This window comes from Nymphaea colorata, chromosome 3 (assembly GCF_008831285.2).
Source record: "Nymphaea colorata isolate Beijing-Zhang1983 chromosome 3, ASM883128v2, whole genome shotgun sequence".
Classification (NCBI taxonomy): Eukaryota; Viridiplantae; Streptophyta; class Magnoliopsida; order Nymphaeales; family Nymphaeaceae; genus Nymphaea; species Nymphaea colorata.
Window position 1 is genome coordinate 21934433 of NC_045140.1, and position 14565 is coordinate 21948997.

At 38.2% G+C, this 14565-nt stretch overlaps 1 protein-coding gene and 1 pseudogene across 3 annotated transcripts; both read left to right on the forward strand.

Annotated features, from left to right (window-relative positions):
* Window positions 1–281: 281 nt before the first annotated feature.
* Window positions 282–6582, forward strand: LOC116249645 (double-stranded RNA-binding protein 8-like). Of its 3 annotated transcripts, XM_050076497.1 has the most exons (5): window positions 333–431; window positions 816–1020; window positions 2030–2292; window positions 5315–5540; window positions 5678–6582. In XM_050076497.1, the coding sequence occupies exons 2-5, from the start codon at window positions 999–1001 to the stop codon at window positions 6343–6345; spliced, it is 1179 nt and encodes a 392-aa protein (XP_049932454.1). In that variant the 5' UTR covers window positions 333–431; window positions 816–998; the 3' UTR covers window positions 6346–6582. The 3 variants fall into 3 exon arrangements, with proteins under 3 accessions (XP_031478684.1, XP_031478685.1, XP_049932454.1); XM_031622824.2 differs by lacking the exon at window positions 816–1020 and having other exon boundaries at window positions 282–431; XM_031622825.2 differs by lacking the exon at window positions 816–1020 and having other exon boundaries at window positions 282–431; window positions 5687–6582.
* Window positions 6583–8198: 1616 nt separating this feature from the next.
* LOC116249614 (geranylgeranyl transferase type-2 subunit alpha 1-like) lies at window positions 8199–13485 on the forward strand (annotated as a pseudogene).
* Window positions 13486–14565: the final 1080 nt, after the last annotated feature.

Here is a 14565-nt window from a genome sequence, read left to right on the forward strand (position 1 = left end):
GGCATAATAAACAAAGAAACATCAAATTGGGAAAAATCCAAATTACTACTTGGTTTCATATTTGATATACAGTTTAATGACCAATTTCAAATCAGAGATTAATAACAAACTGAAATCTGCTAAAGTCTATTTTGATTACATAAGACGTTGTAAGCTTATGTTATTTGGATTTACATTTTGCTACAAAATCTAAATCCAAATTTATATACAGATCCGATTGCGTAGAATCGGGTTAAGTCGAAGACTCGAATTCCACACAAAGGCTCAACCGGACGCTCAACCAGACTCGAATCATTTCATAAACCTCGTAATTTCTTTCTCATTTTCGCACAAACGCTTTGCCCATCCCTGTTCATCTCTGCACTCAAGAGAGAAGAGGGAGAGAGCTGCAAACTGTGGAGCAGGGATGTTGAATGGCAATGGTTTATCAGGTCCCTCCTCCTTCCCATCTCTCTTCTACCCTGCTTCTGGAATCTTTTCCGAAGTAGGCATGTTGATCATAGGGTTTCCGTTTTTGCTTTTCCTTCTTATGCTTCGCGGATTTTTTCTATGGCCAAAACGAGGTCCTTTTATTTTTCGGCTATCGTGATGGCATTTAGTGTTATACAAGGAGAACCCGTTTAGTTCTGTTAAGTTATCATGATCGCATTCGAATGAAGGGAAATGGTTCTGGAGAAGACTTTCTATATATATACACGTATAGATTTTTTTTCCTTTATTTGATAAATCCCTAGAAGCTCTTGGAAGAGTACGTGATTCTAGTTTTCTTTGAGGGAGCTTTTAGCTTTATGATTTATGCAAATTGTATCTTGTAGGATTTGCTTCACTACTACTGCAGTTATTAGTGAAGGCATTCGGGAAGAGGAAGAGAACCTTGTCTTCATGATTTCTCACTCTCTCCTTTGTGTTCTTCATATGTCATGCATGGAGGATGATGTTGCTCTATGGTAAATAAGCGCGTGGTTGAACCTGATTAGCTGGCTGTATGATATTGCTTCATGGGGCGAAAGCTTACAGAGGGTCTCTCTCTCTCTCTCATTTACCCTTCATGTGTTAAAGATGGACGTTTGTTGTTGCTTTCTGGATAATAAGCGAGTGGTTAGACCTAATTATCTGGATGTATCATGTTGTTTCATGGAATAAAACCAAATGGGCACTGAGGGTTTCTCTAAATCACCAGTCATAGAAGGCATTTCTCGTGGCCGTGTTTGGTAGAAAGTATGAAGTTGGAAAAAGAAGAAAAAATAGTAGCGAGAGCTGTAACATGGGCAGAGCTGGAAAATGCAAAATCTCGGGAAACCTAAGAACTATTGACACGTGGTATAGTAGCAGAGAAGAAAATGCTGGACAAGTTTAAAGGGATTAGCAACTAATAATTTAACCATCATGAATTCTGAATGTGGGGGAAATTATACAAGGAAGAGAATGTGGTTTTTCTTAGAGAAGCATTTGCAGCGTTTTTCATCATTACCTGTCTTTTCCCGCTTGCCAACCCCACATTTGGGTATATGTTGCTTTTGCTCTGGTAAGACCTATATCATGACAGTATTGTAACGCTGAAATGTGGTCAGGAGAGTGGAAGGGGGGTTTTGACAACATTATCATATTTTCCATTCTGATATCGTGCTGTAAGCACAGGTGGAACAATATCATTTCTGATGTATGTCTTCAGAAGAAGGTTTATTATGGTTATGCACCTTGCAGACCTATTATATTTTTCTTGCTTTGGAAATGGTGGTCTTGCTTTTGTGTCCTAAAATTATGATGTTGCTATTCACCTAATAATATTTCATGCTAGTTTTGATCATTTATTATACTGTTTTCTGATCTTTGCTCTTAATTGGTCGATTTCAATTGTTAGGACTTTGCTTCATATATGTATTTATGCTTCCGCCCCTTATTTTCATCTTTTTTAGGCTTAATGTTACTGAAACTTCGTTATTTGATCCATTTTGAACCTTAATTGCTTGAAGATGCCAACTTGGACGGAGAATGGCTTTTGTGTTTATCTAGGTACTGTTCATTTCAGGTGTGTCAAATTGCTATGTATTCAAAAGTAGATTGCAGGAGTACGCACAAAAGGCAGGCATCTCAACTCCTGTCTATGAAACAGTGAAGGAGGGACCTTCTCATGAGCCAGTATTTAGATCAACTGTTCTAGTGAATGGTGTGAGATATGATTCTTTACCAGGTTTTTTTAATCGTAAAGCAGCAGAACAGTCAGCAGCAGAAGTTGCTCTACTAGAATTAATGAAGTCCGGCAATGTGGCACAGTGCATTCCCAATCCTGTGGTATGCATTACTTTTGCTGTTTGGTGTTTATATTTACTTTTGTTAGAAAGATTCTAGAAATTTTCATCAAAAAGGTATGCCCTGTACTGTGGCTTCTTGCTTAATTTTAGGCACCACTGTTGTTTCCCTACAAAAGCATTTATATAACATTCAGATAATACAAAAATAAAAAACTTTTGCTGATGCATCTAGGTAACCGGAAGCCAAAATGAGAATCTGAGCATTATTTATTAATGAATAATAATTTATATCCATTGAAATGCTTGATTCTACAGTAAAACCTTGCTGAAGGGGAAATTTAGCTGCAACAAAGTAACAAAGGCCATATAACAACTAAAATGTCGAACAATGATCATTTATAATAAATAAATTTACTGGAAGGTAACATGAGACGTCATGTATAAATGAAATGAAAGGTCCATTTCTATTGTATTTGAAAAATTCAGAATTATATGTTGGCAGACCTGTCTTACTAGTGAAAACCGTCTCAAAACCATGTCTTAAATATACACGGTTATATGTATGGCAGGTTTCAAGTATTTTAACTTGTGAGAACCGTGTCTAAAGTCTTTGGTTTGTTTTAGCTAGTGATACACTAAAGGTGGACACTTTGGACTACTTCTACCTACCTTCGATTACATGCCGATGATGGCATGGTGGTAGCGGTGACATGATTCTATATTCTTTAAATATAAGACTTTGCTGTAATGTGAGCATGTCTTGTGTAATTACACATATATTCATTGGATCAACGATTAAGTCATAGGTGCTTGGTGGTACCGCTTTTCTAAATAGAGTCAAGTCCACTACCTGTATGAAAAATCTAACAGACATTTTCTGATGGATGTTTACATGTCCACTAGTCCATATGCATGTGGATCAGCTATTCCAAAAGAATCCTCCAAATTTCATGAAATACTCTGATAAAAACTGCAACATGTAGCAGTATCTGCAGGTTGCAAAATGCAAAATAAATCTGTTGCCTAGTCGCTTATGAAGACTTTTTCAACTTAAATGATATCAAGGAGATACACAAAAGAATAAGGTGTCTCTGTCAACCATAGAAGCAGAATATTTAACAATGGCTATTTCTCTTAAACGTACTATGCGCATAAAGATTGGTTGTCATTTTATTTGAGAAGGTACTTGAAGAATGTCATTCATCTTCATTATTTCGCCTACCAATATTAATTGGTGGATTTCTTCATCAAGGCATTGTGCTCCATGAGGTTCAATTTTTTTCTGAACAATCAGTGTAGTACCATAAGCTTGATGAGTATGTCAGAATACGTAAACACATGTTCATTAACCTTTGTATATAATACATATATATCACTGCATCCATGAATATGTATTTTAGTGTCTCTCTCTCTCTCTCTCTCTCTACACGCGCGCGCACACACACACACTCACTGTATGTATATAATATAAATTATAATGTATAGGTTACAGTTTACTTTCTTTTTAGTATATTTTTTATCTTTTTTGTTCTTTAATTTGTTTTTCATTCTTTCTTTTTAAGGTTAATTATAGTCTTTGACCTTCGGTTGACTGGCTCTTAGCTAGCTCCAATGGCGAAGGGTAGAACAGCCCCCCTTTTGTGCATAAATTAAGGACTTACTCCTTCCTTGGTTTCAACATAACTGCTGGACCTTTCCATATTGATTGTGCACAGGTCCTCTACGAGACATTGGACTTGGGGGTATGAGCCCAGACGGTTCATGCTTTCCTATGGATTTGTTATTTAGATATATATATTTTTTATCATTTGTTTAATACCTTAGTTCAAATTTCCTCAGCGTTCTTGGTTATTGGCCTTAGTACCACTTTCTTCTTCCCAGTTGGGCCTGTTTGTGCCTATTATGTAGGCATTTTCACATATTGTTGATGTGCTTTCTTCTTGACCAGTTGACTAAATCCTGTAAGCCAGTTTTTTCTCTTTTACAGATTCAGTAATTAATCTTGTGCATGGCCTCATTGTAATATTTCATATCATCTAGTGTTTAATAAGTTAACTCCACTCACTTTGATGCTACATAGCTGGGATAAATTCGTACTGCACTCTGAAAGGTTCTTTTGTTGCTTGCATCTTTAAAACTGTTGTCAAGGTGCTTCAATGAACTTGTCAGATGGTTGGTAACCTAATGGTGTCTTATTGTTCCTATCCGAAAAATAAAGGTAGAAGTGAAATAGGGGTCCTTGAGCTAGTAAGACAAATAATTTAGAGTGTCTTATGGGCAAATTTTTTAAATGATGAGCATCTGCAGCAATACATGAGAAATGCAAATATTATTTTCAACATGTTCAAAAAATGAGGTGACAAATAAGTTTAAAACTGAAGAAAATATGAAAAGAAACAAGGTACCACAGTTTTCTAAAATTCAAGTGTATCATATGAAGAATGCTGATGGGGTTATGTGGACCTAAATCAATGAACTAAAATCATTAGTAGTGCAAAGGTTACACTCCTGGCAGAACTAATATGAAGTCACACCAAGAGACTCTTGAAATGAGAAGCGAAGGTGAATTGCAACTCTTCATAAGAATGTTCACATGGCATTTCTTAGGGAAGGTAATGTTCAGTGTTCTTATGATATGTGTTCTAAAAATCTTTGATAATGAACACTATGACTGTCAAAAAGCCACAAAATGTGTGTTGGAACCTCCTGCCACACAATTCTCCAGTATAGTTACTGATTGTTGATAAAGTTGTATAATGTTTTTGTACTCCCTTAGGTCCTGCTGAAAGTATTTCTAAGGGTCAGTTTCCTTTTCATCTGTTGAGTTGATATGTTCTGCTCATTTCTAATATCGTTTTATTTATGATTCATGATTCATGGTAGTCCTTTCATCACTCATGTTGATGGGGGAGAGAGTGTTTCTTTCACGATTTGCTTATCAGACAGTTCTGTAAAAGCTTAGATTATTTGCTGTCCATTTACTACCTTTTGACAGCTGTGAAAGTTGGTTTTCTCATTCCAGGTGTGATTCTTCCTAACATGGCTACGTCTATTATGAACAGCATGAAACAGGTTTATGTAAAAACCTGCTCCAGGAGTATGCTCAGAAAAGGAGCTATCCTATTCCTTCTTACATATGTAAGAGGGAGGGTACACCAAATCAATCTTCTTTCACTTGTACTGTTGAGATTGGAGGTATTCAATATATTGGTGGTGCTGCAAGAACAAAGAAAGAGGCAGAAATCAAGGCAGCCAGGACAGCGCTACTTGCAATTCAATCAACTAATTGTAAGTGATCTGTTTCCCTTTTTTTAGGGTGTTGGGTTTGTTGCGTTTTTTTTTGAGAGGGTGGGGGTGCTTTCTAGTAAAGAGGAATGATCATCTTTAGCTTGCCTTTGCCGTCACTAACCTGCAGTTTCATCTAGCTGAGCCAGTGGCAAATGCCAGTCTAGCTGGACAGCTGTTCACTGTTTTTCCAGGGAAAAGGAAGACGAGGGAAGTAGAGAAGTCCATTGAAACAGCAAAGGCTGTCAAACCCAAAAAAGGGAAATTCAAGAAAAAATCAACGAAGAGGAGGTTTTCTCGTTCAAAAGGGAAAGGAAATGAAGACCATGCTCAGAACGGGCAAGATGACAATGGCAACGTGCCTGTAGCTCATGATGTTGATCTTGCTACACCAGTTTCAGTAAATACGAATTTTCAACCTCCGGTGATGCCAAACACTGTAGGCAGCCAACTAGTGGAGCTGCTCAGAGTTGCCATGCAGAGCACACAAGGTATACATACTCCTTTGATGCTGGACATCTCGAGTGCACCAGCAGAGCAGATTGGTTCCATGAGTCAATGTCAAGGCCCCATCCAACAAATGGCGACGCTTCCAGGGCTGAGCAGCCCTGTTGAGGCAGTGAAGTTAGAAGGTGTAGGTCAAGGGTTGCAATCTGAACAGCAAGCAACAACGAATGGCTCTGACAGCAGAACTGGAGATGCTGGGCGTCAAACTGGTTTGCCTGTCCAAGAAATTCAGTTCAATCAGAGCAATCGACAGATACAATCAGGACCTGCAGCAGAACCTGGGCATGGAGTTGTTCTTTGATGAAGCGCGTAAAGGATTTTGCTTGATAGTGTAGATTTTTAGCAGTATGAGTTAAATCCTCTGTTTTGTTGTTTCATCTGTAATGCTAGCAATTTAGCTTCATCCTGTATCTTGCCCCTAATACGGCTCCAGGGTTTTGGATTACGTTGTGTGAGGCCTAGAGTATCAAGGGGGTGAACTGGTGTATACAGGGACTGAAAGTAAAGATATGGTTCTCACACAACATTTATCTTTTTACTCTCTCTCTCTCTCTCTCTCTCTCTCTCCCTCACACATTAACTAGCCTTTAATTGTTAAAAGATGTGCATGGCCGACTGACATAAGTTAGATTAGGCTCGTTAAGAACACATCCGGTTATGTGTTTTGCTGCCCTACCGCCTATGTTACATCACTTGAGAGCTATGTAACATCACTTGAGACTAAGTTTTACAGTAAATTCATTAAAAGGAAATAATGAAGCATAAGTTTTATTGAGTTGGCTATCCTTTAAGTTGAATTTGGTCCAGTTACAATGCAAATTGGCCCTGACCTCAAGGAGGAAAACATAATGAAGGGTTTTATTACATCTGAGATTTTAAGGTTGATTGGTATTGGAAGCTTATCTAAATCTGGACGTGCCTCCACATTCAAGAAAGCTATCAACTAAAACACAAGGTAACAATGAAATGTTAAAATCTAGATTACGAGGCTTGTAAGCGGCAAAAGTAAAGCAAGATTCTTCGGCTGTCTCCCGAAAGAAATTTGAGTGCTAAGTCGGTCAAGCCAATGCACTCATTAAACAGGAGCAGACGGAATGAAATTTTTCTGATATGACAAGATCTGGCTACGGTTACGTATTTTCGTGTACCGAGATAATCTCCTAAACTGAATATAATTGATTGATAATCTCCTAAACTGAATATAATTGATTCTTTTTTGTAGTGTTTGATAGCTTTGGATTTTAGATCCCAAGCTACATTAAAAAGGTGGGCATTATAAGATCTTCACTTTAAATAAATTAAGGATTTAGTAACATAATCTTTCCATGTTACATATAGATAACGGTAGATTTAAGGTTGGATTGAAAAGTGTCGATGTAAAAATGTGAGATCTTGGTGAAATTTTAATGTCAACTCCAATAACGAACATTTGATGGATGGGTCCGAAGGTTCCACTTCGTGTGGCCACTGGACAGGTTCACCCCGTTTTTGTCACATTACCCTTTGTGCACTTCTGGCGTTGCCGGAACAAGATGTTGACCTGTCAGTCTGTCACGTCCATCTGAATAACTCGTTCCATCGATTTAGATGAATCACATTTCATATCTTCATGAAACGAGAGGAAGTAGGAACCGTTTCCCATTCACGGGCCGTTCCGTCTGTCTCGCTGTTCTCTTTTAGCTTTCATAATTCCATTACGAAATGCATTTCATATCTTCATGAAACGGGAGGAAGTAGGAACCATTTCCCGTTCACCGGTTGTTCCGTCTGTCCCGTTGTTCTCTTTTAGCTTTCATAATTCCATTACGAAACACATTTCATATCTTATGAAACGAGAGGAAGTAGGAACCGTTTCCCATTCACGGGCTGTTTCGTCTGTCCCACTCTTCTTTTTTAGCTTTCATAATTTCATTACAAAACACATTTCATATCTTCATGAAACGGAAGGAAGTAGGAGCCGTTTCCCGTTCACGGGCTGTTCTGTCTGTCCCGCTGTTTTCTTTTAGCTTTCATAATTCCATAATTTCCATTACGAAATGCACTTCACATCTTCGTGAAACGGGAGGAAGTAGGAACCGTTTCCCGTTCTGTTGTCTTTTAGCTTTTATAATTCCATGACGTGGGCCTATCATCAGGCGACTAGTACACAACGTAATGGACTGGGAAGGGAAACAAGAAGGAGGTCATCAAGAGGGAGTGCGGTGGCGTAGGGTCAATTGACGGTGCGAAGAGAGAGGGAGAGAGAGAGAGAGAATGCACGGCAGACCGCGCAGGCCACCGAAGGCGGCAGACGCAGCGTCCATCGCGAAGGCGGAACGCCTCCGCTCCCTCCAAGCCGATTTCCTGCGCTCTCATCAGAAACAAATGTATTAGCCCTGTCTGGTCATTTTGATACTTTGCAGCACGACCATCCTCCAAATTCTTTATCTGATGGAAAAATTCGATTCGAATTTTTTTCTGCAGCTATACAAGGGAGGCTGTGGAGACGAGCTCGAAGCTCCTTCAGATCAATCCAGAAGCGTACACCGCCTGGAACTATCGAAAGATCGCCGTCGGTCGCTTGCTGGAATCGGAAACCGACCATGACAAAATCAAATCGATCCTGGATGAAGAACTGAGGGTGGTACGTTTAGATTCTCGTCGTCCCAATTATTTTTCCTCCCTTTATTACTTTATTTGATGCGATCCTTAGTTCCCACATTCATAATTTTGATAAACTCTTTTTGTGTTTCGGGTTGTTTGAATCGTCAGTTTGGTTTTCTTAGTTGGAGATGATTTAGCATTTTTCCTAGAACTCGCATTTCGGTTGTTTCATCCCGCTTTGCTTTCTTAGATAAATCGTTATCTCTGGTATCAATAGGTGGAGTACGCGCTTTGGCAGAATCCCAAGTCCTACGGTGCGTGGCACCATCGGAAATGGGTGATAAGCAAAGGATTCTCATCTCTTGATCACGAATTCAAGCTTTTGAATGAATTCTTGAAGAAGGATACTCGCAATTTTCATGGATGGAATTATCGAAGGTAGTGATGTTTGTTTCAGTTCATTCAGTTGGATTTTCAGGAACCACTATGTTACTGCTGAAAGTGATTTTGAGATTTTGATCTGTTCATGCTAATAGTGGTGGAGCTAATTGAATTGAGCTCTAATTGGTAGTCACTTATCGTTGTGCTTAAACAGATTTCTGGCGGCGTTGAAGAATGCCACATACCAGGAGGAGCTAGAATATATGACAGATAAAATAAACAAAAGTATTAGCAACTATTCTGCATGGCATAACCGCAGGCATGTCATCTCTCCTCCTCTCTTTTATCATTATGACTAAAAATGGAAGTATGTGTGATCGTAATGGTGTCTTTATGTCGATTTGTGTAACCCGCAATAGTTGTTTGATCAAATAGTGATTTAGCTTTCTTGGGTTCAAAAGATGATTCTTTTTCTCATGTGTAGTTACCAATGATTTTGTTTCTTTAAATGGTAATTGAACTCAAGCGACTAGTTTGGCATGCCTTTGTTTCAGAATATTTATGTTGAACATCATATGCCTGCACTTGAGTATGTGCTCCACATGCCAAAGCATGTGCTGTATTTGCAGTGGCACGAATGCACAAGCTATTCCTGTTGATTAACATTGCATAACGGCAGTCTATTGCATACTTTTTTATGACATACCAAAAATTACTGGCAGAAAAGTTATGTAAGGTTGTTCCTGCACAGATTATGGTAGTTAGTCAGCTGCAAGCAGGCAACCTGCTCATCTAAAGTACTGTTTGCATGGTGAAGGGGGAAACCCAAGCTTTTATGAAAAACTTTTTTCTGAAAACTTAAAACAAAGAAAAGGTTTAATGTGAATGTTATTCAAACGTTGCATTTCACAAGTGAACTTTAAGTGTTTTTCTCATGACAAGATTTATGATCTGCACTTCAGTGTAAGAACACAATTAAGAAAAGTACATAATCCTTTTAGAGTGAGAATGTCATTTACAAGATTGAGTTTTATATATGAGGATGTTTCTGAGTGCAGGAGAAGAAAAACGTTTAGTGCTATCTACGGGTCTCTTATAGTTCTAAACTTCTAAGAAGCTTATAGTGACAAGTTCACTGGAATCCCTAGTGAATCCCTCAAATCTGAGATATGAGATATTTATGATATCTACAAACGCCTTTTCCCAATTTTTCCTACTTTTTTTTTTAGCTTGGTAAGCTGTTTAGGGTGCTTGTTCACATTTGCATTCTTGAAACCAATTGTCCTCTTTTGGATTTACATTTTTGAAAAACAATGACAGAGAGGAGGAATATTTTAGGTCTCTTATTCAATATGCATAAAGTGTGTAACAAAATTGTCAGACATTATGACACAGATGCACTCCTTAGTTGTACCTCAAAGATTAGGCATGTTATTGTGATTTGTGTTTTTCCATTCAACATAGGTCAATGGAAGTCATTTGTTAAATAATGGAATCATGTCTCAGTTTGAACAGCAATTGACTATTGAAAAATTTCTGCCTGATTTAAGATTAATTTTCAGGCTCTTTAATTTTTCCTTTTTGTTTTTTTTATGTACTTTCTTCTAATACATTTGTTAATTCTGGACATATATTTGCAGTGTAATTAAATCTAATTTGCTGAAGCAAGAGGCTGAGGGACACCTCCCCAAGGAGCAAACTTTAGCAGGAGAGTTTGAGCTTGTGGATAGAGCTATTTTCACAGACCCTGGTTTATCATCTTTGGCTTCTGGATGAAACAACTCAATCTGATATTCCTGTTCTAACGGCTTCATGGCCACCTCCTGGTTCAAATCTGACGTTGGCTGCTGATGCAGAATTAGGTGTCTATGTGTCTTCCCCCTACAAATGTTTTTTCCCAAAGCAAGGAGATTTTTCTCTTCTTCATTTTAATCAACCAGTTGAAATGATCAGTAACTCTGTTGTAACTATAAAATGTATGGCTCTTAAGAATGAAGATCTTGTATGGAGGCCGCTTTCAACTAGCAACATGGAGAAAGCAAAATCTTGGATTACTTACTTGAGCTTCCCTGATGAATTTCTCAACAATCAAAATCCGTATACTGTTGAAGTTTCTCTTAGACATCCTCTTGGTGTGATGTGCTCAGAAACTCATTACAGCTCTCCTGCTCAATTGAGTTTACACTAAACTTCCAGTCTATTGATATCACGGGCATCAAAGGTGAATCAAGTATTCAGATGGTGAACTGGGAAGATGATCAATTTCATAAAGTTGGAAGTACTGATGAACTTTTCACTCTTTTTGGTTTCCCTTTTGATAAAATAAGAGGTGGCACCTCTATTCCAATAACATCAAATTGGCAACTAAATTCCTGGGAAAATGAGATCACATGCTTCCACTGTCTGTCATCATCTTGGTTAGTCAATGTTTAATGTGAAGTGCTCCATTTGTTGCCTCTGCGGAAAACTTGTTTAAGGCAATGTACAGACTAGTTCTCATTTCTGTTTATTCTTTGTGGCTGTAGTAAAATTTGTAAGCTTACACTTGCACGGCTACTAATGGCTCATGATGTGATGGTTAATGGGATTCACTCCAAAAACCAGATGACCCATTCAAAGGAAGTTCTAGAACTCCTTGATGATTTGCAGCAATCAGACACGCCCCACACCAAACATTACAAGGACCAACTCAGCCTGGTATTGCTTGATCAGGTGAAGTCTCTTTCATATGCACATCTATTAGTCCACTTCTGGGGATGATTTATAGAGCTGCCTATGGTTTGAGCATGTTTATCATGAATCTTCTTATATTCAGTAATTTATGTGTTGTATAAACGTGGGATTGAGCTCATGACTATGTTCATCATAAAAAAGGTCATTCTTGGTGGTTTTCTTTTCTTAGTTTTACTGGTTTTGTTTATCACCTATTATCTGTTGGACTGATATCTAGAGCTTTGTGCTTTTCCTATGAACCTGTGTGTACCTGTTGCAGACCATATTGAAAAATGTCTTCCTACCTGATTATGCTGCAGGTGACATCAAATAGAGACGCTTTGACAAAGCATTGCTGGCATCATAAAAGCTTAGCACTTTCAAATCTTGAGCAGAATGTGTGCCTACATCTAAACAAATTGTCTATATCACAAATTGGGTTCTTTGAGCGTTTGTCTTGGATTCAGATGCTAGACCTTAGTCACAATGAGCTCCAAAATATTGACGGTACTGCTTCTACATCCTATTAGTTATTTCTTAACATTTTTAGCAAAATTCTTAAGCAATATTCTATAGTTAGTTTTATGTCTGTATTGAACTCTAGCAGTCTGTTTGCATTTTTAACACTTCATATGTTTGCTCATGCACATAAAGGGAGTTCTTGGACCATGATACTGTATGGTAATGTACGTGCGTGTTTGCATTGCTTTAACCACCAAATGTTAGGTCTTACCCTGTGGACGTGTTTAGAGTATCAAGTTTACTACGTCAATAACGTCTTTAGAATGACAGAGTTTTCTATGTCAGTAGGCTTATATACAGTTCAGTATCTTTGGTATTTTGCAAGCATCACGTGATTCCATTGGCGTTTGAAGTATGCTATAATATTGGCAGGAAAAGCATTACATGAAGGTGGTGAACATCAAGTTGTCGTAATTCACTTTGACTCAACTTTAATACATGAATATAGTAAATCATGTTAAATATGGCTGAACTTTACTACATGAAGATAGTAGGTAATTCTTGTTAAGCAAAGCCAAACATTAATTTTCCTTTCTATGTATTAGATCTGTGCAAGTGAAAAATGTCCTGCACAAGTTATGTGGGTGTGCATACCCACACACAGAACTTGAATCTTATTTGTGACCACCAGTGGTGTCATGTTAATTTTTTTCTGGATCTTGTGCTAGGCCTGGAGGTCCTCCAACTTCTCACATGTTTGAATCTCAGCCATAACAAGTTGAAAAGTTTCACAGCTCTAGATCCGTTGAGATTGTTGAAGCTATTGCGAGTGTTAGACATATCTAATAATGAGATTGGTGCTCACTCTATTGACACTAAAGATATCTGTGTTGTTCCCCTCTATCAAACGGACGAGGATGTGAAATGAACATGGAAGAGTTGGCAAACGACAGATTGGACGTGGTTCATAGTTGGGAGCTCTTACTGATGTTCAAGGATTTATCTTTGATACAATTAGACATGGCAGGGAATCCAAGCTATGATGAGAAGTGCAAAATGCTTCTGGAAAAGATCATCCCTTCGCTGAAATGGCTTAGTGGTGTCTCAGTTAATTGATACCCAGGTCCTGTATGTTTAATCATCTTATTTGGTTTAATGTAATTTATATTTTACATTTTTATTATATGCAACAATGTATTCGCAGGCTGCCCGGATGTTAGTTATCAGTGAGTTTCGGAATGCATTTTTTGCAGGATAAACTTCTCCAGGTTGATCTAATAAGAAATTCTTCATTTTTTTAGTAGGCAAATAAATCCACACGGCTGTTTACATCGTGAGTGCGGACGAACAACCTTCTTACCTTGAGTTTTTCTAAAATATAAAAAAGTGATGCAGGACGCAAGTGAGAGTATCAGTGTTCAAATTACATTGCTCCTAGCTCGTACTCCACTCATCTGGAAACTAAACCGGGCGCAACCCATGCTTGACCACACTTGCGAGACCTTAAAGGCCAGCCAATATGCGACCACTGATCGAAGCAAGGCAATGGAGGGCCTGTTTAGCTAGCCGGAAAAGGAAACGGCCTCGTGATGTCGGAGAAGTTAGATCAAATGATTCTGCGGCCATTTTATGGTGCTGTATGATGACACTATGACGGAGAAGAAAAGAATCTTGCAATTGGAGGCAATGCAGCACCATAGTCTTTACCTTTTCCATCGTTCTCCACAATAGAATAACAAAAGCAAATTGATATAACAACCTGCCCACAACGAGTAGGAGTTTGCCCAACCCGTTGCCTATTCTGGAAATAAAAAAACGACAGAAAACAAAAAACAAATGATGAAGGGCAATCAAACAAGAATAATATTTATGAGAACCTGGAGTCATGGTAGGTCCGACTATCACTGCTACCATTCTTTTGCCATTAATGATACTTGAAATGTTTACGCCCCACAAATTTCATGGATCCATTACATGTGCTTGGTCCCAAGGATGAGGGATCATTTAACTTTTCTGTTAATGGGAGGAGCCATCCATATATATATAATAGAGAGACATGGTGCTCCTCTGGTTTTAATATGATAAAAGTTATTGTTTGATAAATGTCTCAAGCTAAGATCAAGACAACTGAATAAGATGCCATACACACACACACACACACACACACACACACACACACACACACACACACATATATATATATATATATATATAAAATCAAAGATACATGTGATAGTTGGCGGAACACTTTTGGCTTGCAAACGAGTTTGTCCACATGAAGATGATTGTGAAGACCCACATTGCACATGAGGGTGGACCTAACCAGCAACAGCGAGCTAATCATTCATGAAATCCATTTTAAAATAAGATTCTTCTTATAAAT